The sequence below is a fragment of the Vollenhovia emeryi genome, unplaced genomic scaffold (genome assembly GCF_000949405.1).
Source record: "Vollenhovia emeryi isolate VEMERY1.0 unplaced genomic scaffold, V.emery_V1.0 DF939151.1, whole genome shotgun sequence".
Taxonomy (NCBI): Eukaryota; Metazoa; Arthropoda; class Insecta; order Hymenoptera; family Formicidae; genus Vollenhovia; species Vollenhovia emeryi.
Window position 1 is genome coordinate 1,531,116 of NW_011967215.1, and position 22,880 is coordinate 1,553,995.

General features: G+C 44.3%; 1 protein-coding gene and 1 non-coding gene across 2 annotated transcripts; one reads left to right on the plus strand and one right to left on the minus strand.

The window, feature by feature from the left end:
• Positions 1-4,564: 4,564 nt before the first annotated feature.
• On the plus strand, positions 4,565-4,636 carry Trnah-gug. The gene has a single exon. It is a non-coding gene; the product is annotated as a tRNA-His (tRNA).
• A 7,583-nt stretch (positions 4,637-12,219) lies between these two features.
• LOC105565578 (E3 ubiquitin-protein ligase MARCH2-like) lies at positions 12,220-14,634 on the minus strand. Its single transcript, XM_012018880.1, has 6 exons — positions 14,577-14,634; positions 14,014-14,172; positions 13,715-13,880; positions 13,182-13,356; positions 12,636-12,826; positions 12,220-12,391 (listed from the first exon to the last, which is right to left on the minus strand). Exons 1-6 carry the CDS (start codon positions 14,632-14,634, stop codon positions 12,223-12,225), a joined length of 918 nt encoding a protein of 305 aa, XP_011874270.1. The 3' UTR covers positions 12,220-12,222.
• Between the last annotated feature and the right edge of the window lie 8,246 nt (positions 14,635-22,880).

A 22,880-nucleotide genomic window follows, 5' to 3' on the forward strand; every position in this document is an offset into this window, starting at 1 on the left:
TTTTTAAGCGTGCTGATTGGCTGCAGGAAAGTTCTCGAGTATATCTGGAAATTTTTTAGCTCGTAGCCAATCAACACGCTTATAAAATTTGTCGTACGGCAAATGTAATACCAGCCTTAGGGCCTGATCAGAACGGCTGTCTTGTATTCACAAGTCACAAGACAGTTATTGTGTGTTACCTTAAGGCCCGGTCTACAATGAGTCGTTAGTCAGAAGTCGCAACTATATGTTGATCCTTTTCCTTTCTGGGTGGAAGAAAAAGGACCGACATATAGTTCCGACTTCTGACTAACGACTAACGACTCATTGTAGACCGGGCCTAAGGCAAAGATTTAAAATATAAAACATTTTTTCGCAATAAATTTAGAATCAAATATTTAGACACTAACACCCTGTCACGGCTCTTAGTCCTTTAGTCCTTCAAATTTGTGTCTATCATATTTGAGCCATACGAATTTTATTAATTTGATAAAACATTGTCTTAAGAGTACAAGACAGCCATTCTGCTCAGGCCCTTAGTCTTCGGACGTACTTTGGTCCTTGCGACCTTTAGTACCGCGTTCTCACGCTTAAATTCTGCTAAAAATATTCCCGCGATACGAACTATCCTAGCAGGGAAACATTATTCATTGGAAAAATTATAAAGCCACGCTGCTAATAATTATAATATAATCGCCGTCTATTAACGTGTGATAGCCAATCGATAAGCAGCCCCGATAGCACCGTAAAATTAGTAATTATGCTCGCCTCGGTTGATGAGGCATAATTACACGTTTTCGTGGCTCGTCGCGACCTCGAAGCGGCTCATCTGTCGTAATGTCTCCGTGCAGAAATTATCTTCGGTCTTCACCGCCAGCTCTTCGAAAGGAGGTTAACACGGACCTATCTCTCCCGTGACGCAACCAGCATTAACGAGCGAAACGGGGTGCCCGGTCACGGCAGATATTCGCAAATTGGACGATGAGGCCCGCGCGCACTCGAGATAAATAAATACCATGGGGGGCGGGTCGTGGAGATGCGGGTATCGTGGAAATCAGCCGCAGTCATCTCTCGAAACTCGCACGAGCCCATTTATAATTCTTTTTTTTCCCCCCTCGCTCGTTCGACGAATGAGGCACTCGTCGAAATCGATCGCGACAGCCTCGCGGAGTGGAAACGCGAACGAGAACCGGGGGCTTCGCCGGTATTAAGTGGCCAATTATTTATCGATTGGTACGAAATTATTTCGCTGGCAAGGATTCGCGTATCTTCATTCGTCACGGATATCATTCGCGAGAGCCGGTTGTGCGGGATTTTATTTTTCGGAACGGGTTCGTTCGCCGGTGGCCTCGGTGTCGCGTACGCGGACCGGGCTTTTTCCGGCCCGGCTGATGTACTCGTTTACATCTCCCGCGTTTACGTCTCGCCTGTCGGCGGTGTACACGTGGTCACTGTTTCGCGCGTGCCACGGCTAAACGCGCTGTCACGGGCTGAGCCCATCGCTCCCGGAGCGGAGGGCCCATCGAGTGGGGCTCGATCCTCCTTCAATTGGAAAATGAATCACTAGGGTCCGAGTACCGCGCATTACGGGAGTATCGATCTGGGATAACAGAGTTCTACTTTGTCGTATCTAACGTCAATTTTATCATTTAGATAGATTGGATACCACGACGCTGGTGAAAAGTAATTGCAAAACCGTAATTTTTTTAGGACAACTCCCACAACGATCCTGTTGTTTTATCAATGATCAGTGCACACTATTTAAAAAATATTATATAAACTAGTACAGATTTAAATTAATTATTATTACAGACATAATAAAATAGACCAGGGAATTGATCACAATTGAGACGTGCAACAAGAGCTCAACCTGGGTTGTTGTTTTCACGAATTGCATAGTCGTATTCCAGGATCTTTTATGAACAATTGTACGAAATCTCAGTTGTCCCTTTGAAGATTTACTGTGTATTTTGGAATATTTCCCGCGCAGTTGACTCGGAGTGGAGCGCGATCTAGCTCTTTATTCATCTTTTTTTCTTGCCAAAATTTAACGAGTTAAGCTGTTGCACTCGACGTTTCAATTGAGGAAGTAGACAACATCTTTGTACTGTTATTGCGACAAATATTATCAAATGCCTCGGTGGTCGAATTGGTGAGACGCACGCCTAGAGTGTAGGGAGGTCCAGGTTCCAACCCTGGCTGAGGTAATATTTTGCGACAAGTTTTCTGTATTATTAAAAATGCCGGCTATGGTCAAGAAAACACTGACGTTGTCAATTATCGCTGGCGACATTGAAGAAATCTTCTTAGAGGAATACAAATGTTGTAATATATTTTCCATTCGTGCAGTCAATATAGAACGCTTGTTCCGCGTATCTTGGACACGACGCAATGATAGTCCGACACGTTATAATCCCGTGTCACGCTAACGATAACGGTTCTCGCTCCTCGTTGTGGCGGACTCCACTTTTTGCGTATCCGTGGCACGCCGCTTTCTCAGCGTGTCCCCCTCGGTAACAAATTCGACTTCCCTCCCTTTTCTCAACCCTTCTTTTTTCTCACGCGGGAAGCCAAGTACAGCAGCGCGCGCGGGCGCGCGCGGTGCGCTCCAAAAATACATCGCGCCGGAATATGAAACCAGAAGTAACCAGTGGCAAGGGCCCCAGTCCCGGCATCTGGCACGACCGGCAAAATATAATAACATAGCGCGCGTGCACGCCGCGCACACGCACACGCGCACGCGCTCGCGCGCGTATGCACGCACGATAAGCGGCTCCTGGACAATCTCGAGGATCGCGCGTGCGATCGGTGGCTCGGACCGCTCGGACCACATCCTCCCCGATGTGTTAACAATTTTTTTTCCAACGCCCACGGTGTCCCCCGACCAAGTTGTCGATCTTAATTTTAACGACAAGTCGTCAATGGATATTTATAGCTCTCCCGGAAAGAGTGAGAACAAGATCGGCTCCATTTCTTTTTCGCATTCGATTCTGGTCACAAAGTAGGTACCAAACGAAAGGTCTCGTCAAGCTGATTACAGATACGTCAGTCTCAGAGTATACCTATGGTATCCACTCCAAAGGTTCCAGTGCCGAAAAATGGCGTTATGAATGCTTTCGACCAAGCCTATTGGTTAGATTATAGAAAAGAGCCCCAGACAATAATTCACTTAATCCACCTAAAACTTACTTAGGCTCATAGAAAACGCAGGACGATGTCATTAGCATCGACCGTTGGGAAACGTTTTAGTCGACTCCAACTCGATTTTGGAATTTTTCGAGCCCGATATTTGGATTTGGCACCTACTTTGCGACCAAAATCGAATGCGAAACAAATGGGGCCATTTGCCTATGGACACCTGTTCCAACCCTTTGATTGGTATTTTCGTTATCGAGATAGATTTATTCGTCTTCGAAATTAAGGTCGGATTCCGCGACTAACTTATATACAGCGTCGAAACGTAAACGAATGTCTATTCTGGACGTGAACGAATCCGTACGTTCCGCGAGTCGATTCGACGTGCTCGTCTGGCGTGCACGCTTCCGGGATGTTGCCGAAGGATATCGCCCTCCATCCCAGCACTTTTTTTTATCCTCCTCGTACACGCGACACCTACGGCAACGAGCTTCCGGATGAAAGCGTGATCGCGTTTCTGCAGTCGAGCCCCGAGCCGGGAAGATCCGCTTCAAAAATACGGATAGACACGACGCGATATGATCCTAGTTTAAAATAGACGGGCGGCTTAACATGCTACAATCGCATTATTCATTTCTGCTAGTCTAGAATTAGCAATAAAACGAGAGAAACGATTGGAGGAAGCGGAATCCTTCGACATCTCTTGACATATCTAATTTATGACATGCGAGCCACATTCCTTCGTGTAATTTACACACCGCGAACGGCCGATATTAGCCACATTGAGCTGCTAATGCCGCTAGACTCGCACGAAGATCGGCGTCGAGCTGAAAGTAGTAAAACGCAATGAACGATTCGGTCCGAGAGTAGCGCAAAAGTAATCGCGGTCGGCTCGTAAAATCTCGTTTCCTTGACGGTATTATACCGCTAATTGCTAGGAAATCCGGGAAGCCGCTCGCAGGTAAGCCCGGCAAAAAGTCGCTCGCGCGAAACCGAGCTACGAGACCAGAGAACAACCAAGATGACCAATTCGCTCGCATATGTCGGCCGTGCCATTGTTGTACGGATTGTTCATATCGCGGAGAAACGAAGCGAATTAGCTGTAAATCAATCCCCGCGGCCGTTAATGCGAATTCCACGATTTTAATGAGCAAAACGAAACGCGCGTTACGTCTGTACTTCTAATTGCGTTTCCGCTGGGGAACACCAGAGAGCAGTCTCGAGACAAGCGATACAATTTATTGAATGGATCCCAAGGATCAATTTGACAATGTTCACAGCGTATTTGCAACCGCAAATACGTGCCTTAGACTCTCAAGTTTGTTCGTCGCGCGACTCGAAGCTGTACAGTCGCAGCGTGTAGCCGCGTCTTCGCGCTCGAGCGATCAAGCGGAGCGACGTTACGACGGATCAACCAAGTGCTATCGATCATTGATAAGTCCCCCGAGTAGCCGTGATCGTCTAGTGGTTAGGACCCTACGTTGTGGCCGTAGTAACCCAGGTTCGAATCCTGGTCACGGCATCATCTCGAATGCAAATGGGGAGGATTTATTTTTGTTATTTTTTACGGGAATAGAAGATGGATGCTATCTTAAAGCGTGGCTATTTCTCGGGTAGCTCACTTGGAATTCTAAGGCCTGATGAGCTAACTAATAGTTAAAATATACATCGATACTTGTCTAATTTAAACGAAAAACTAAGACACATTCATGATTTAACTATTAGTTACCTTACCATGAGGTTGGAACGACCAGCCCTAAGCCAGGAAATTAGACTGATTTATTGTATAAAACTTGTTACTATAACCAAATAATTCCTGCAATATAAAATACAGTATATTTAGTGAAGCCTTTTTACATAAAAAACTATGAAAAAAAATTTCCTCCCCTCCAAGTTGCATTCGATTTTTTATTGTATTTTCGACGTTAGTGGATTTTTCCCATCTCTTAATCTGGAAAACTAACGAAAAAATTTAGGCAGTAATATTTGAGACACATAAGAATTTTCAGCTCGTGCCTGCTAAATCGCTTTGGGCTGTGTTTGGGCTCTTAATCTGTTATATCGAGTTATATATATATATAATAGATATTTTCCAGAGGATTCGGATAACGCATATTATTGTTATAGGTTCTAGAACATACAGGGTGTCCTAAAACCACCGGAGGTGGTCCTCTTAATGACAGATTCCTTAGAACATTTCCAGACGAAAATCCTAATACAAAAGTGTCGAGGCTATAATAGTTTTTAACTTAGAAGCGATTATTTTCCACAAATGATAGGGCTAAAATTTCGCGCGCTCAGGAACGGCGAAATGACAAGTGATATAAAAAGAACGATATTCATAGGAGCACTTATATCACTTGTCATTTCGCCGTTCCTGAGCGCGCGAAATTTCAACCCTATCATTTGTGGAAAATAATCGCTTCTAATTTAAAAACTATTATAGCCTCGACACTTTTGTATTAGGATTTTCGTCTGGAAATGTTCTAAGGAATCTGTCATTAAGAGGACCTCCGGTGGTTTTAGGACACCCTGTATAATAAACCACGTGGGTCCAATATTTGTTCTCTATAAGTTATGTCACCTCATGGCTTACCAATATCGCAGCTTATCAGTAACCTGTAAAGTTTATCAAACTTTTTCCCATTCGTCTGGTGATGTCGTAAGCTGTTTGACACATTTTTTTTTAAGTGATCTTGTTCTGTATATTTTTTTCTTGTCAGAGCATTATCCTATACATACGTCGCAGATTTATCTAAAATTTTCCCGAGTAAAAGTGTATCTAATTTTTGCGCAGTTAAGTTACGTAATATAGCAAGAATATCCGTTCGAGTTTTTCGTTATTCAGCTCTCGAATCTGCGCTAACCGACCGAATATCCTTCGCTCTGTTGAAATATTATGTTTCTTAGAGCTCCCTAGTACACGTGTACTAAACTATACGTGCAATCCGTGTATTTAACTTATCTGTGTTTTAACCCGTGTACACGAATTTAAAGAATCTTCATTTACGTAAATCCGTGAACACGTGAATGTGACACGTGAAAAAGAAGATCGAACAGGCTTTTTGGCCGTCGGCTCCTTCGTGCACACGTGCACATAATATGGACATTAAGGTGTGTTCCTTGGCAGAACTCCATCGTCTTGGTTCACGCGCTGCTAATATACGTTATTATATCGTAGAATTCGATTTTCAGTCCTGCCGCGCCGCTTCCCGGCCGTGCCAAGATATTCTTGCTACTTTCTTCATACTTCGCCGCGAAGTCGCGATCCCCGATGGCATAGAAGATTTTAAACCGGTCGTCGATGCATGCGATTGCATTACTTATTTTTCGAGTCGCTTATTTGTCGTACACGGGATTGAGATTTCTTCGTCACATTCTTTCGAACAGCTTACTCGTTGCCCAATCCATATCTGTTGAAACGTGCTCAAGTTAAAGTGACTCGAGCCTTAAAGTATCGCCATTCTAGCGGTCTACTGCACTCGCTTTATATGAAATTAATTACTTGCACGAGACTAAATTGACAATCGAGCTGACAGGTCTGGCTGAAGTTACAAACGCTAGTTATAGTTACCGAGGCATAAATAAGTCGATTGCGCACATAACGATGCTTGCGTGCTCGGATAAATGTAACACGCGCGTAAAACGAGGTGGACGCGAGACGGGGCGGACTTCCAACATTGTATCTCCTGTAATTATGTTAAGGTTTCCTACGTGCGTACACGGGCCTAGCGATCTAATTATAAAATCGACGAGGGGATGCGGAGGGGAACGCGATTCGACGAGGGCTCGAATTTATTGGCTCGTGTCTGCTAAATCGCTTTAGTGACTGCGAAAACGCGTTTAGGTACTTTTTGTCGGCGTCTATAAATTCTGCCGGTAAATATGTCGGGAGCTTAGTTTCCCGTATCTCGCTCTCCGTGCCTGAAAGTTGTGAAGAGATATCGATATTATTGCAGGAAGCATCGACATATCGAGTATCCTAGTTACTTTGAGGATTTAGGACTAGAACGCTCTGCCCAGGAAAATTCTTATAGCAACAAAATCGCTCAATTTTTTTGTACGTAATGAAAAGTCAGTAATGACGATAATGGCATGTGAATTGAGATGCCTGAAAATCAAGTGCCGAAGTTACGACCGCGTGCATTTTACGATTTTACGATACGCGCAATTTGTTACAGCTTTAAAGAGCATGTAAACGAGCGTGCAGCCGATAAGCCGAGATTGTAATTACGCAACGCGATAATGTTCCTCGCTAAGAGGAGAGAACAGTTTAGCAACGCCTCCAGCTCGACTTCTTTCTCTTTTTTAATCTTCGTGCAAAATGAAGACAAGTATACTTGACTCGATTGATTTTTTTCGTGGCGATTAAACTATCGCACCGAGTCGGATCTCGAGGTTACGTTATCTTTCGCGATGCGAAATGTAGGGTTTTATCTGAAATAAATAGGTTCTCGGAGAGCAAGCTTAAACGCATTTGCGATGTTAATACGCTAAAACAGTCTGTTAAAACAATCTTAATTATTACAAACGTATAAACATCCAGATTCTCCCTTTCTAAAAAAGAGATGTTACCAGCGCGAATGTCATTAATATCGAACATTGAGGCCTCTTTTCCGCGATGCCGATTGATTTTCTCGAAGCGCGGTGTGATTCACTTCTCTTTTAGATTCGTGTCATGTTTCAGCTCGCATGTGAATTTTGACAGTTGTGCAAAAATATACTTAGAGAAAGTTAGAGATTAAACAAAAAGTTAAAGAAAATGAAGTTAAAGTTAAATGTCTAATTGAGTGAAGAAGAATGAAAGAAATTCACATTCTTCCAATGAGATACAACGGTAACTGATCTTTTTAAAAAGGTATATACGATGTTTAATTATTAATAACGCTGTTCCGCGATGCTGATTTTCTCGCTTGGCTTTGTACTGCGAGTAGCTGTCAGTGCGAAAGTCATGTAATATGTATTTTGACAGAGTGTCAACGTCAGATTACCTACGTCTTCTTCACATGAGAAGAATCTTAATGTGCGAAGAAGATCGTGAATAAATATAAATTAAAACGAAATAGCGCGCGCAACGCTATTTCCAATAAAGTATTTAATACCGATTTATATTATTATTAAAGTAAATAATTCGATAATTTTTGCTCATAATAAATGAAGATCTGCAATTTAGTAATATACATTTGTATACACCAACTATTGAGGTAAAATCTCTAATCTTAGTAATTAGAATTAAAGTAACAACGATTTTTGTCTCGAAACATTTTCTCGATTGAACAGAATTAATCGTTAATTTAATCAATACCAATAAGTCCGCGGAATAATACGCAAAACGTAGCAACAGTCACGGAACAAAGTAATGTACAATAAAATATTAAGTACGGAATTTTCCATTGCGTAGGCAGGCCAACGAATTCTCAACGTTTTTTTGTTTTTCACTCGGCGCGGTAACGTACGACGTTACGCGGGCCAATGTTTACCTGAAGGTCGCCGCGATATTAATCGCTCGCCGAACGTCGTGCCGGCAGGCAGTGGCGAGAGTCGCTCCGTGCGTGGTATTACTTTTGCGTTATCGGTTTCCACGACTCGATCGCGACGAATGTAGGGATAAAACGCTATCGATTTGTACACCTCTATCAGTAACAAGTAACGTTCCTCGATTAATTATTATGTTTCTACTTGTAATGAGAAACGAATCGCATGTTGAGGCGACGGCTCTTTATCATAGATATTTCACGAGACTAACTCATCTAAAATATGAATGTAAACCGCGGTACTTTGTCGCGGTTACATCTCGTTTACGCACCGCGCTTTTAATTATCTATCGATTTCGTGTAATCCGGTCTATTTTCGGGAAAAGAGAGAAATTTGTGCGATTTCGGCGTTCGCGCTGTAATTCGCTCTGTCGTTCTTCAATATTTCGTGCGTTTTGCGGTATCTCACATCGCGTACAGGAGTGCTCGTTTCGCGCGATCTGTAATTTTTGCGAGTGAGTGTTGTGTAAGTGCCACAAGGAAATCTGAAAGGAGGAGGAGGAGGCCCAGGGGGCATCGGGCAACAACGGAGAAATCGGTGAGGTGAGTGTCTTACATTTTTCTGTTATTTGCTACTTGTGCAAAATAAAGTATCTGTTCTGTGTTTTTATTTTATTTATTCAAATGATTCTAACGAGGATTCGAATAAGTGTTAGAGACAAAACCATACGTATAAATTTTGTGAGATTATATTTAAAAGGAAGACTTTTTCAGTATTCTATATAATTCTTATAATAAATACCTGTTTTTTAAATATAAAATATGAAGTATATTTAATACAATAATTTCGATTTTACATAATTAGTCTATAATAATCATGTACATATTTGTATTTTTACAGTTTAATGCAGTTGACGATGTACCACTCTGCTGTTGCAAATCGTATCAGTGAGTGACAAAGTACTTTTTATTTTAAATTGAGGTTGCGCATACAATTACTTCTTTGCATGTATACAAGTTCTTACAAATATACAATGCTCGACTACAAACTGCGCCCGCGAAGCGCGCGTTTTGTCATTTCTAGTTAATATTCAAATGATTCATTTGAATAAAATTTGAGTTTAGCCAATCGAAAAAAAGACATACGATACTTTTACTGATTAGATGAAAGATTTATGGTTTCTCATGGAATGTTGAAAGGTACATTATGCGCGTATAGTGAACAAGTGTAACGGAGCTATTATAATTATTTTACAACGCAGCTCTTCCATAATTTATGGATCCGTGTGAATGATTGATTCCTCGGCGACTTGGAGCTAACGTTTTCTCGGAAAAATTCTCATTTATCACCCGCGTGGATCGAAATTTAGGGGCTGCAGGTCCGTAGTAAATTCACCGGTGAGAGAACCGTCTTGTCAGCGAGACAAATATCCGCCGCATAAATATTACTTTTTGTCGCGAGAGCGGGAAAGGATTTACCATAACGCGCTGCTCGCCGGCGGTATCCTTTTCGAATCCTCCCCCTCGTTTTTTTTTATTTCCGAGCCTAGGAGCAGCGCACGAGGGGTTCCGCGTGCCCCGCGTGGCGCGAGGCGCGAGGGGTTCGCTCCGTAGAATCTGGAAGAACCGGATGCATCCGCAGGGATGCATAAAAGATTCATTTCTTCCTCGTAAACAGACAAGTTCCGACGATCCTAGCAGCAAGCCGAGAGCGATTAATCGAGCGTAGATCGATCATAAATCGAAATAGAAGAAGTAGCGCAGGAATTGTTAAAATTTATCAAATTCACTGATCTGTGTGAATTCTGCCTCGACAATTTAATCTCATTCTCATGTTTATGTACCGATGAGAATTAGCGCGACTTTTGTACATACGAGAATTTACCTCGAGCGAGAAGCTCGAAAACTCAGACGAGCATAATTATCCCGTCATGAATCAACGACGGCGCATGCCAGACGACGTTGCCGGTCATTATCGCGCATTAAAATGTAAACTACATGCACAGCAGCAGGTCGTTCTAGGGATTCGAGCAGCGGTTCTCATTATCGGATAGCAACAAAGTCGATTAGGTTCATGCGTATTAATGAAAACGATGTATCGCGGCTTTTATCAATTTTCCGCGATTCGAGGCCAGATTATCTAGTAAAATCGTTTCAATGAAATCACCTAGTCGTGGTAGACGCCCCGTTATCGCTAAAACCATCGTCGATAATGGTAATCGATCGGCAAACTGCCGGCATTGATCGAGATTCCTATTTTTAAGGGAGGAAATTCTGCCCAGCGAGTGTATATCGGATACGCCCCCGAAATAAAAGGAGTATGAAGTGGTGAAAGTATCGATCAGCGTCGCGCTAATTAAATCGTTTGACTTAATGACGTCAAGCGATAGAACCGGGCTCGTTAAGGGATCAATTCTAGCGGTCGTTGGAGAACAGTCGAACAAACGGCCGATTTAAATGCCGAAAATTTCGGCGAATTCGATTACACCGCTGATTATTATCACGGCGTTTCCTTCGCGGAATCGTACTCGTCGAATCTACGACCGCGTGGAATACTCGTCGTTTCGATTTTATCTGAACATTTCTCGAACAAGAACATAAGCCATCGATTTTTGTCATTCCTTTTTTTTTGTTTACGATAATCCTTTGACTCGTTATTTGAGCGGAGGCGTGAAAAATAATTGCGACTTTGAAAAGCAGTTTTTTTTATATTGAAATAACAAACTATCATATCTTTCACAAAGAAAAAAGATAGGCACCAGAGGTATTTCGAACTTACTCAAGAATCTTAATATATCCGGTTAATTTTGTCCGCTAAGATAATGTAAATAAGTCGCAACAAATATCAATAATGGTTAAATTTAAGACGACTTATCGATATTTTCGGACACGATGAGGTCGTTGCAACGAGGAAACGGCGACAAGACTGCGACGTTTGCGATGATTCAGAAGTCCGCTTTGAGAATCTTACGACACGACGAGCAGGAGGCGGCAACATGTCCATTAATGAATTTAGTCCTTTTTCACTGTGCGAGACATACATAAATGATATGGCCGCGTACGGACGATCACTCTCGATAAAACGAAAGTGAGATCCAACAGGATTTTACACGACAGTCGTCCGGGGAGCAGGTTTATTCACTCGACTCGTTCTCCCGTGTTCTTCCGCGTCTGCTTTTATCCCGAATTCATGTTGTCCGTGTAAAAATATCTCGTACATTATTTACATCCGCAAGAGAGCGGGATCGCAAAGCTTCTATATAATTATTGGGAACGAAAAATGTTGCCGGACTTTAACAAGATTGTCAGCGCCAGTAATCTTCAAATTATTTTAATCAAGCGCTACAATCATAGAAAAATACAAGATATTCAAAGAATACTATATAAAATCACGTGTGTATTTCCGGAAGCGTTCCGAGTCGGACCGCGCGCATTTTAATTTAACTCTGATGCAGCGAACCGTCTTCGTTACGCAGCAACGAGCTTCAATTGAAGTGTCCAGTTAATAAAATGCAATTAAATATAGTGCAGCTGTATGAAGGTTCCGACGATGAGACCGGGACGGGCGTAAAAATAGAAAACGGTTGTCGTAATTAAAAGGTTACTCCTGACTCGCGGCCGACACGATCAGAAGTCACGCGAGCTCTTCGATCTCCTCGATTCTCCATTGTTCGAAATCGTCTTGCGCGTCGAAGCGACCGCTCGATCTTCGCGGACCGATGTTGTCCGCGACGTCGTTATCGGGAATCAAACGAACCACGTAGTTGTTTCTCCAGTAGCGCCTCCATCGATGGCCGTGCAATCTGTAGCGTGAAGAGGGCATATTATCGGTTTACATAATTATTTTCCCTGATGTCTGCGACGAATATATTACTCTTCAATTACTTTTCCCCAACGAGATCAATTTCGATTCCTACCGCGGCTCCCCAAATTTTTTATAATTAGGTACATAATTGCGCGTGTGTAATATCTTAATTAACTCATTTTGCATTAACGACTGTTTTTATCCGCGCACGAGCGCGGGCTGTTTTAAGCTTAACGGCTTACCTCCCTAACGTAATTATCCATCGCCAATAAGCTATCAGCGTCAATAAGCAGGTTGGCAGCATAGCCACTATCATCCAGGGTATCTCGTAAAAGCCGTTTCGCAACAACATTTTCAAGGCCAAGGCGCATACGTAGCAGGAAAACGCAGCCACGGGCGTGGTCATCACCAAATAGCCGATGTCGAGTAGCATCTCCTCGCGAGAGAGAACGTATTAAGTATATGGGGATAATTAATAGCAATTAAAAGTCTAATTACACGGAGAACGAGGCTCAGGCGATATCCTACATTAGATGTTGTATCAACGTGCAAGATAATTTCAATTTCACATGACACCGTGTCGTTACCGCGATAATATCCCGTGTAGACGCAATATTTTCTAGCTCGATAGCCCAGGAACCGTCGAAAAATGCAATATACATTCTGCACGGTAATGAAAGCGTGTGCCACTCAAGAAATTAATTAAAGATGCTTTGCCTGGCGCTTTCAAACGGAATGGAAGCGGCGGGAAAACTAGAGTTAATGATCTTTCTCTCTCTCCCTCTCACCTGTCGAGTGGCTATCACGGTGTGGAACCATATTACGACGCTACGAAGGAGGCTGTAACGTCGTACCCTCCTGATCGCGTACTTGTAGCGGCAGAGTTCGCATCTCGCGCGACCGGACTCGGTTAGCCATCTCTCGAGGCACTCGGCGTGCACCAGGGCCACCGTACCCCGGCATCTGTCGTGCCATTAAACGCTGTATAAGGAAGGACAGCTTCCTTTCTTAACTAAGCTAGTCCCTTATCGCCCGATTTCTGTATCGTCCGCGATAATCTGCCGATTTACGCGTCTACTCGCGCGTCACTCGGAGCGACATTCCTTTCGTTTCGATCACGATTTTGTTTCCTCGCAACTAATATCGGTTCTCAGGCGTAATTTACATTTAATTTCACACATTTGACACGTCGTCGACTTGGACAAGTCGTAATCTTTTTTTCGAATAGAACGTCATAACAGTCACGTATATGATCTATAAACGCTCATCGATACGTTCGGTAAATGTCATCTTGACTTACTCGAACGAGCCGAGAACTTACTTGCAGGCCGAGATCAAAGGGCCGAGATAGACGACGTTCGACGGCGTCAAAGTCTGACCGTCCTGATCGCGCGAGTCACACGACGAATGGTTTTCCGCGATTGGAGCGTGTCCGCCCATGTGACAGATTCTACAAATATCGCCGGAGGCAATGCACGCGTCTGAAATTATTTTATCCGGATGTCATGTCATTTACTTCAGAATTGTCTTACAGACAATGTCTTAACGGTTATATGTCACTAATGTTCCAATTGTTTCCTCCGATATGTAACAGAGACTCGGAGTTTGTTTAATAAGTACCATCCTTGTTTTGTAATTTCGTATTGTCATTTTCCTCCGTTTCTGGATGAGCTCTCGCGTTGTCCAACACGCGACTCGATTTCGGCACTTCCTGAATTTCTTCCTTAACGGAACTTTCCGGGCTTACTTGCGCGTCGGATTTCTCGCGGTCGCTTGCCACTAATGAATGTGCACGTATGTCAAATATTACATATGCATCTTTAACAGATCTTTAATCAAACGTGTAATGTATTTTTTGGAAAATAACACGAGTTAGAAAATTCAAAGAAATCTTAAACTTTCAATTTGTTTATTACTAAATACGATTTAAATTGTGTGCGTAAGGCTGATGGCAGACAACTATCCGTAAGCGCTTAAGACTGACGTAGTCGTAGACTTAAGATAAGGCAGAGAAAAACGTAAGGAACACGTGTTCCACGGCTTACGTTTTTCTCTGCCTTACCTTAAGTCTACGACTACGTCAGTCTTAAGCGCTTACGGATAGTTGTCTGCCATCAGCCTTAATCTCTAGTTAACCTTGCGCAAAATATCAGACGTTTGTCTGGCGAGAAATTAGCGCTAACCTATCTCATTCGTACGTCGGCTGCCATTTTTAGACTCTGCGTTCTCGACGTGTGACATCAAAAGTGCTTTGCGCGCATTTTGGTATACGCGCTTCCGGAACAAATCGAAAATTTTTCCTCGGGATTTTCCAGCAACCCGCCGCGATCGGCAGATGCGTTCATTTCTGTCTGTCACGTTATCGAGTCGTGTATGACGTGATCGAATTTTTTCACACAATCGATTAGTCGACTCCGTTGCATCGAAATGGTAAAAAATACTTTACAAAGGACCATTACGAATTAAATTCAGCGTCGATCGTGGATCGCGGGGTTTCTCTGCAACTAAAATCATCAATCAACCAATAAGACTTCTTCAATGTCGCCAGCGATAATTAACGTCAGTATTTTTTTGACCATACCTGGCAACTTCAATAATACAGAAACTTTCACTCTGGCCGAGGTAATTTTTTTCGCAATAAATTTTCTGTATTATTAAAGATGCCAGGTATGGCAAAAAAATACTGACGTTAATTATCGCTGGCGACATTGAAGAATTCTTATTAGTTGATTATTCACCATTGACCTAAAACATGGTGTTTCCAACGCAATTGGGAAAGGGGGATAGGGGGAGGGAAAACTTAAAAACGACAGTTCTGCGTACAACCCTTATCGGCGCGCAGTTCACAAAAGTCGAAATAGACACGTAGACAACATCTTTATACTGTTATTGCGACAAATATATTATTTATCATATACCTCGGTGGTCGAAGTGGCGAGACGCCCGCCTAGAGTGTAGGGAGGTCCACGTTCAAACCCTGGCTGAGGTAATATTTTTCGCAATAAATTTTCTGTATTATTAAAGATGCGAGGTATGGTCAAGAAAATACTGACGTTATAAAATCAACAATGTTCTCTCATTTTGCCTCGTTTGTAAGTCGCTACAATTAAGCACGCGGAGGATGCGCGGCAACGATGAGTATGATGTTGAAGAGGATAGGAAATTTCATGGTGTCCGGCTGCATTGAGAACAAGCGCGGGAAGACAAGGCGCTCGCGTTGTTATCGGCCGTTCTTATCGTCTCGCGCTCCTTGCAACCGCACCGAGGCGGCTTATCTCAACGCGCCGTGCCACTCACGCGCGGGATTAAGCGTACTCGGACACGCCGCATCTTCATTTTTCACGTTAATTATTTTTTTCGTAGCCGATGCCCGTGCGATAGTTCAGCGGCGCGGCGTAATCTCGATTCTAATAGGGGACCTAGGCAATTAAACTCTTGCATGTAACGATGTAGCAAATCGACGTGATTTGTTTCGATAAAATCTCTCGGCAGCCACCGGTTTGCTACCTCGGTGCGTTATACGCCTCGGCAGGAAATTAGGCTACTAATTACATATCGGCCAATACAGCATAGCGTTGGACTAGAAATTGCGGATTCATCCCGTCTCTTTTGACGGATAGTGGCCACAAAGTTGTAGTATCATGACGGCATTAAGTCGGCCTACGGTGATTTTAATTGATATACTTGACGTAGCGAACATCAATTATATCGAGATTGTATTAAATTGAAATCAATTTAACATTCATGAAATTTCGCGAAGCCTCGTTAAGATTTATCGATAGCAAAGCCCTTGCCCGCGCTCGCTGGAAATTTTCTCGGCGTTGTTAACGAGGCGCCGCCGGAAACGCGTCCATCCGATCCACACGGGAAGCCCGATCAGTCAACAATCACCGTCGCGGGCGCGAGCCACAAAACCGATCCCGTGTTTTTGGCATCGGACACGTTTTCTCGTGGGCGGAGATTTCGACGCCAGCGTTCTGCCTCCGGCCCGAGAGTGGATCGCCGGATTATTCTTTTAATGCTTCCGCGATCTCGGCCGGGATATTTCGGAATCGGTTTCCGGGCACCGCGAAATACAAGTCCGGCCTGTATGTGGATACGGGACTTGGATACGAGGTCTCGGGAGGGTTATTATTAGCGGCGAGAGAGTCGGCCACTTTTCGGAAACGCGCGCGCCTACGGATATCCGTTGACCTGGCGAATTAAGAGAGTGGAGATCCCGCGCGCTGGACCTGGCAAGCTCTCCGCGAAACATCTACGGCGAGGAAACGAGAGCGGGCGTATCTCCCTACAATCCTACATCGAAAGCTCGCGAGGAAATGAATAATTAATTTTAAATATATCTGTACATTCAAAAGAAATAATTTTACCGTCGTAAATATCGAGAAACGGAATGAATATGGATCATAAATTAAGTAAAAAAATGGACAAGTCATGAAGAGGCTTGTTGAGTCGAATTTTACTTTAACAATGTTGTACATTAAGCAGACTATTGGAAAATCATAGGAATCGGACGGGCTCGAGGAAGTCGAAAACGTCGGTGACGAGACAGCGGCCGGCAGGTGCCAAGTCTACCCTGTTTTATTTCTCCGTTGCTCTCGTCTGCTCCTCTCTTTCTCCAATCGTCGCTCGATCGCCTCATTTCTCTCACGCTCGCGCACGCACGAAGGAAATGTCAAGTCGGCTGGGCCGTTTCCATGGCTGCTATTTCTGCCAGGTGGCCGATACCCGAGTCTAACCGACCGTCCGTCCGCCATTTTCCTACTCGACGTTTTTGGTTCAAGATTAATTAAATGCGTCTGGAAATAGTTACGATGGTCGGAGCCGCGAACGGGGCGCGGAAGCGAAGACGCGGGCGAGGGGGGTCGCACCAGTGGTGGACTCTACGCACGGTTGGGTATCCGCAGCGCGCGATGTTAATCTTCGCACGCACCTCTCCTGCCACGAGCAACGGGAGCAAATAGTACACTTAGGTCGCGATCGAGACCTCGCGAGAGATCTCTTCGCGAATTTTTCTTCTTGTTACGTTACCGCGGTGTTTCGTTCCCGTTTGTCGCCTGCGCCTGCAAATTAGAATCTAACTGCACGCGAAAACAACGTTAAATTGTTGGGAATTTATCATGGACGTGTCGACGGGACAAGTAAAAGGAGCTGAAATTGTAAAAATCCCAGACACGACGAATAAGCAAGCTCTAGCTTGTACATGTTTCGACTTGGTGCCGTTCTAGACGTCGATTCAGTGCAATATCAACGTTCCGTTTCCGTCGCACACATTTCGAGGTCGCAACAGCGGCTTGAGGGTAAGCGAGCGTCGCAGAATGAAAGTAGCCAGGCTTCTAGACGAGCCGAGGATGGACCAAGGCTCCGAGACGCTGGGTCACGTTCAAACTGAATGGACCTGGAGACTCATTCATAATCGATACACTTGCGTGATTCCAACCCGGCCGATGGTGCCAACGAAAATTCATTGAGCTACGGGACACTCCAGAGACCTTCACCTCCCGAACGAGATATCCAGTTCGTTTTCGCAGGTCAGGCGGTCGCGTCTGTCTCGTTGCGCGGACACCCTCCCTTGCATTTTCCGCGAGGAAAACAGGACCTTTGTACGTTCTTCTTATCGTATTGAAGTTTTACCTCTCGCGCGCACTTTTGCGAGTCGGGTCCCAGTCTCGAAGTCTATCGAATGCAAGACATCGATGATATTTACGAATGCAGAGGCGGCGTCTTAACGTCGCACGTGTTTCGAAGGGAGAGCGGTTAGGGCCCACAAACCAGCTAAAGATAGCAGCCGAAGGGGTCATTTCGCGACTCCTTCTCTTTCTCTTTTCTTCTTCCCCTTTCTCGCCCCCCCCCCTCTCTCTCTCTCTCTCTTTCAAGATCGCAATTTATAGAAGCACTCGGCACCTGTCACCTTTTGCTGCAGCTCACCGAGGACGCGCGCATTCTGCCTCCATCTCGGCACCGGCCACAGGAATAGCCGACGGACCTCGTCGCGCCCGACGGAGAAGAAACAGCGGCGAAGGAGCGGAAAGGAGAATGCTTTGAAACATTTCGCCGCATCGCGGTTTCAAAACAACGCGTTTGAAGCGCGACGGAATGTCTTCCAGAGAAACTGGAGAAAGGAGCTTCATTTTGCATCAATCATATTGTTTTGAGGAGGTATTACTGAGAGAGAGAGAGAGAATTTGCCGTGGAATTCAGAAAGACACAAGGACTTCTCTCTCGTAGTTATTTCTCGTAATTCAAATTTTGCCTAATATGATTTTAACCAGGGTTGGAAAAGTTACATTATAAAAGTATCTAGTTACAGTTACAGTTTTTTCGCTAAAGATGTAACTAGTTACAGTTACTAAAAAAGTAACGAATCGTTACCTTGCAGTTACTTTCTTGCAATGAAAATAAAAATATCAAATCTGCGGTTGAATTATTAAGTGTCGATGAAAACGTTTATGTGCAAATGCAAGACCTAATGCGATCTGTGGAGGTTTAAAAAATATATAAAGTAACTATTAATGTAACTATTAAATTAGTTACTACTAGTTATCGAAAAAATGTAACTGAGTTAAGTTATAATTACAGATGGAGAGAAAGTAACGAAGTTAAGTTAGAGTTACAAAAAAAAAAAACAGCAACTGTAATTGTAACTTCGTTACAAGTAACGAGTTACTTCCCAACCCTGCTTTTAACCCTTTCAGGATCACTGAGACACACGCGTTCCGCTAACATTTTTTGCCTCTCTGGTTCCTTGGGATGCTTGTCCATTAAAAAAATTTCTTCTTCGTGTATTAGGCTTAAAGCCTGTTTTATCCAGTTCTCGTTCTGGTACTTAGAACATTTGGTCTTACTTCATCTTCGGTAGGCTGCTAACCTTGCCGAAGGGAACCTCCCATCTGGAGGGCTATACCCCTAAAGGGGTGTGTGTGGCAAGATACTCTCGGTGGTTGCCACTTCCCTTCGGGAGAATCCGAAAACAACCAGCAGTGCCATGGTTTTGAACTCGGATCTTTTCGTTCACTTGCTTACTAAGCAGCGCACATTTCTCTGCGCGGCACTCGCCAACTTTTTAAGAAACATTTAAAAGACGACAACAAATAATAAATAATTCGGCCACGAGGAGATCCAAAGCTATATAGAAAGTCTCTAGTCCTCCCCGTGGATATCGATGCGTTCGTTATGTCGCGCTATACGACGCGTGCGACGCCAGTTCCTGATCGTACGACAACACTCGTTAGTACACGGAACAGCGAGCGCGACGTTAACAGGAAGCGCGCATCCGCGTGACCCGCAACGGGCGCCGTTCCCTTTAAGTATTAACGGCGTCGCTCGCCCTACGTGAGGACCTGAGCGGAATGGCCGTCTTGTACTCCTAAGACAATGTTTTGTGTTTTAAATCTTTGTCTTAAAGTAACGCACAATAACTGTCTTGTGACTTAAGAATACAAGACAGCTTCTGCCCAGGTCCAGATCTTCCTGCTTACAGCGCGATCTTCCGTTCTGTAATGCGCCACGCTCGGGTTAACGCGTCGGCGACGATCGGAGACGTGCGTGGATCCGTCGAGGACCGCCCGTCGAGTCTGACGCCCGGGCCCGCCGGGGCCCCGAGCTATAAAATAGATATACAGAATCTCGGAGTTAGACCGAATTTACAAGTAGACTGTAAATCAAATCGGGAATGATACCGCCGTTAAATTAACAAGATGGGCAGTTTGATTTCGACCATTTAAGTCGTAAAAAAGGTGACGTATCTCCCTATCTGTTAAGCGCCGTGTTAACGAAATTTATCGCTTCCTTTGTGCGTGCCGCTGCTCCGCGGCGAGGGAACCGGGCACGCAGCCTTGAGACGCGGCGTTGTCGATCGGCGTTGATTACGGTTGGGAACCGCGTGCCGAATTACTTCGCGAGCCTGGCGACGTCTGGGACGAGTGCCACCCTCGCGCCGTTTACGCTGTCGGGAGCAAACACAGACGGCAAAAAAGGCGAACTCTCGCTCGTAAAGGGCGAGCAGTCACGTCACGGCGAACGTTGCGAAGCTGACCGTGTCGCGCTTACGTAAGTCGCGGACTTGGAACTCGTTTTAGAGATCGGAACGGTGTAAATATATTTATTTTTAATTGTCGCATCCGCATTATTCAGATATTACAGCCGCTCGCTCACGCGCGCGGTTATAGTCGGTAATTAATGGCCGCGCGGTCTTATTACAATAATTGCCCGTAATCGTAGCGAACATTCATTAGGGATTAAGACGAGGCGTTTTGTGAAAGGGACATTTTTCTCTCCTTTAATGTCGCGCGCGTGTGGTGGAGATTTAAAACCGGCCGACTGGTAAGACTCGTTTGCTGAAGCACCGAGATATTTACATTCGCGGATTGATGGACATTAATTGAAAGTAGCGGGTTTTTTCTGTCCTGCCGATGACGGGAGGGGGGGGGGGCGAGTCATTTTCGTCTCGTAACCCCGATTTCCCGCGTAACGTCGGCGATACACGACGACGGGGCGACACAATCCTATTTTTGCGAGTGCACCAGACAGTTGGACGTCTCCTCCGGCGGGTCTATTTACGTATCATAGCGAGCGGCGAGACGTAAAGTACACACGGGACCGCGGGCATTATTAGCCCGATGTCTGTTGTCCGCGTTTTCGCGAGGTTTAATATAAAGGGATAGTCTTCCTTTTGCAGCTGTCGCTGTCTCGCCGATTTTACTCGTCGAGCCTAATCTACAATGTGCACTTTGCGTCTAGAAACGTTCTACTTTGTAGTCAGTGAGGTACGTTTAAAAAATTCGCGCAAGTGGGTAAATCGTATGTTATACCCCTGGCGAAAATAATATGCTCATAAGAAGTTCGTTTAAATGTTGAGTCAATGTTTTATTTGAGTTTTGAAACATTTGTTGAATTGTTTGTGAGATATAAATTTAAACATGGAGTTGCTTATGACTTGTTGACGGTTACAAGTGTTCAAATTGCGTTTAATGATACAATGTCGAACGTTTCCATTATAGTTTTTTAAGTGTTTGTAAAATGTTATTGTCAGTAAAGAAATCTTCTAGAGATATTGATCGAGACACCATCTTTCAGTCGTAGGTGTAAATTCAAACATAGAATTATTTTTAAGTTGCCAGTAATAAATAACAATAATCGAGCTTTTTAGTCGACCTCATGTCTCAGTGGTCGAATTGGTGAAACGCCCGCCTAGAGAGTAGAGAAGTCCAGGTTCAAACCCTGGCTGAGGTAATATTTTTCGCAATAAGTCTTCTGTATTGAAACATTGGCCGGTTAATGTCGACTCAAAAGCTTGATTATTGTTATTTATTACTGGCAACTTAGAGATTTCTGTATAAAATGGAATGTTTCTAGGTGCACATTGTAGATTAGGCTTTAGTGCATCAAGATTCACGCGGAACGCAGAATACATACGAGAACTCGTTCCGTGGGCGATAATTTATAGTTTTGTAGATAATATAAATTAAACACATCAAGAATATATTAATGCTTTGCCATGATGCAAACGTCAAACTTTAAATTAGAAATTATGTCTGGCAAAAAAGATTAGAAGCAGTAATCACATTGTTAAAAGTTAAATGAAAAGTTTGGTTGAACTTAACTGGTCACAATTGTTCGTCGCATACATTTATTAAAAGTTTCTTACATACTGCGTTTATTTGATGGCGGCTCGCTCGGAATCGTCAGAAAGAGTTGTATCTGCCTGTCCATCTAAACTACGGCGCAAGAATCAGGATCTTCCTAATGATGGGCAGATCCTGTGTCGCGACACCAGTCCCTCTTATAACGAGACATGTTACGTGAATAAAAGCTAATTCCATTATCTTTCTGATCGGGAGGATTCGTCGTCGTATTATACGACACGGCTTTTGCTTAACGGCGAAGTCTCCGACGTGGTGCCGGGGACGTGCATGCCCCGCGGGAGTCGAGTGCATCGCTTCGTAGCGTTAAAGCTAATGGCCGTAATAAAGGGTTCGGTAAGCACGTACGGTTTGTCGTAACATAAAAATGTTGTCGTAACATGAAAATTTCGCCCCGCGCGTAATTGCGTAGCCCCTCGGCCTTCTTGTCGGGCTACCGTGTCCCTCGCGGTAATCGCAGGCATCTAGTCGCAAGGAGAGAAATCGCATGCCGAGTTCTGTCCTCTCGCCTACGGGACTTTCTCTCCTTTACTCCTTTTTCCCCCCTTCTCCCTTTCCTCTTCGCGGCGATAACAGAGATATCGCCCGTTCGTTATTATCTTCTGTCTCGCGGCCGGTTTTACGACTGGTCCGCCGTGTCGTCACGCGAGAGAGGCGATTGTCGCATCCGAGGAAGACGCGATTCTGGATTTAGTGACCACGTCAAAGAGCACCGCCGGTCATATTGCTCCTCCGAGCGACGGAGATCCGCTCTTCTGCTCCTCTCGCGTTCCATTCCATTCTACCGCGACTATTTTCTCTCCCCGTCCCACCGTTTTCATCCTTTGAGTGCGAAGGCGGAGGGAA

Coding starts and splice junctions, on each gene's coding strand:
- LOC105565578 (XM_012018880.1), bottom strand. CDS start 14,634: ATGTCACACGTCGAGAACGCAGAGTCTAAAAATGGCAGCCGACGTACG. Junction 13,881..14,013: donor GAAATTACAAAACAAGGATG/GTACTTATTAAA, acceptor CGGATAAAATAA/TTTCAGACGCGTGCATTGCC. Junction 12,827..13,181: donor CCGTGATAGCCACTCGACAG/GTGAGAGGGAGA, acceptor TCTCGCGAGGAG/ATGCTACTCGACATCGGCTA.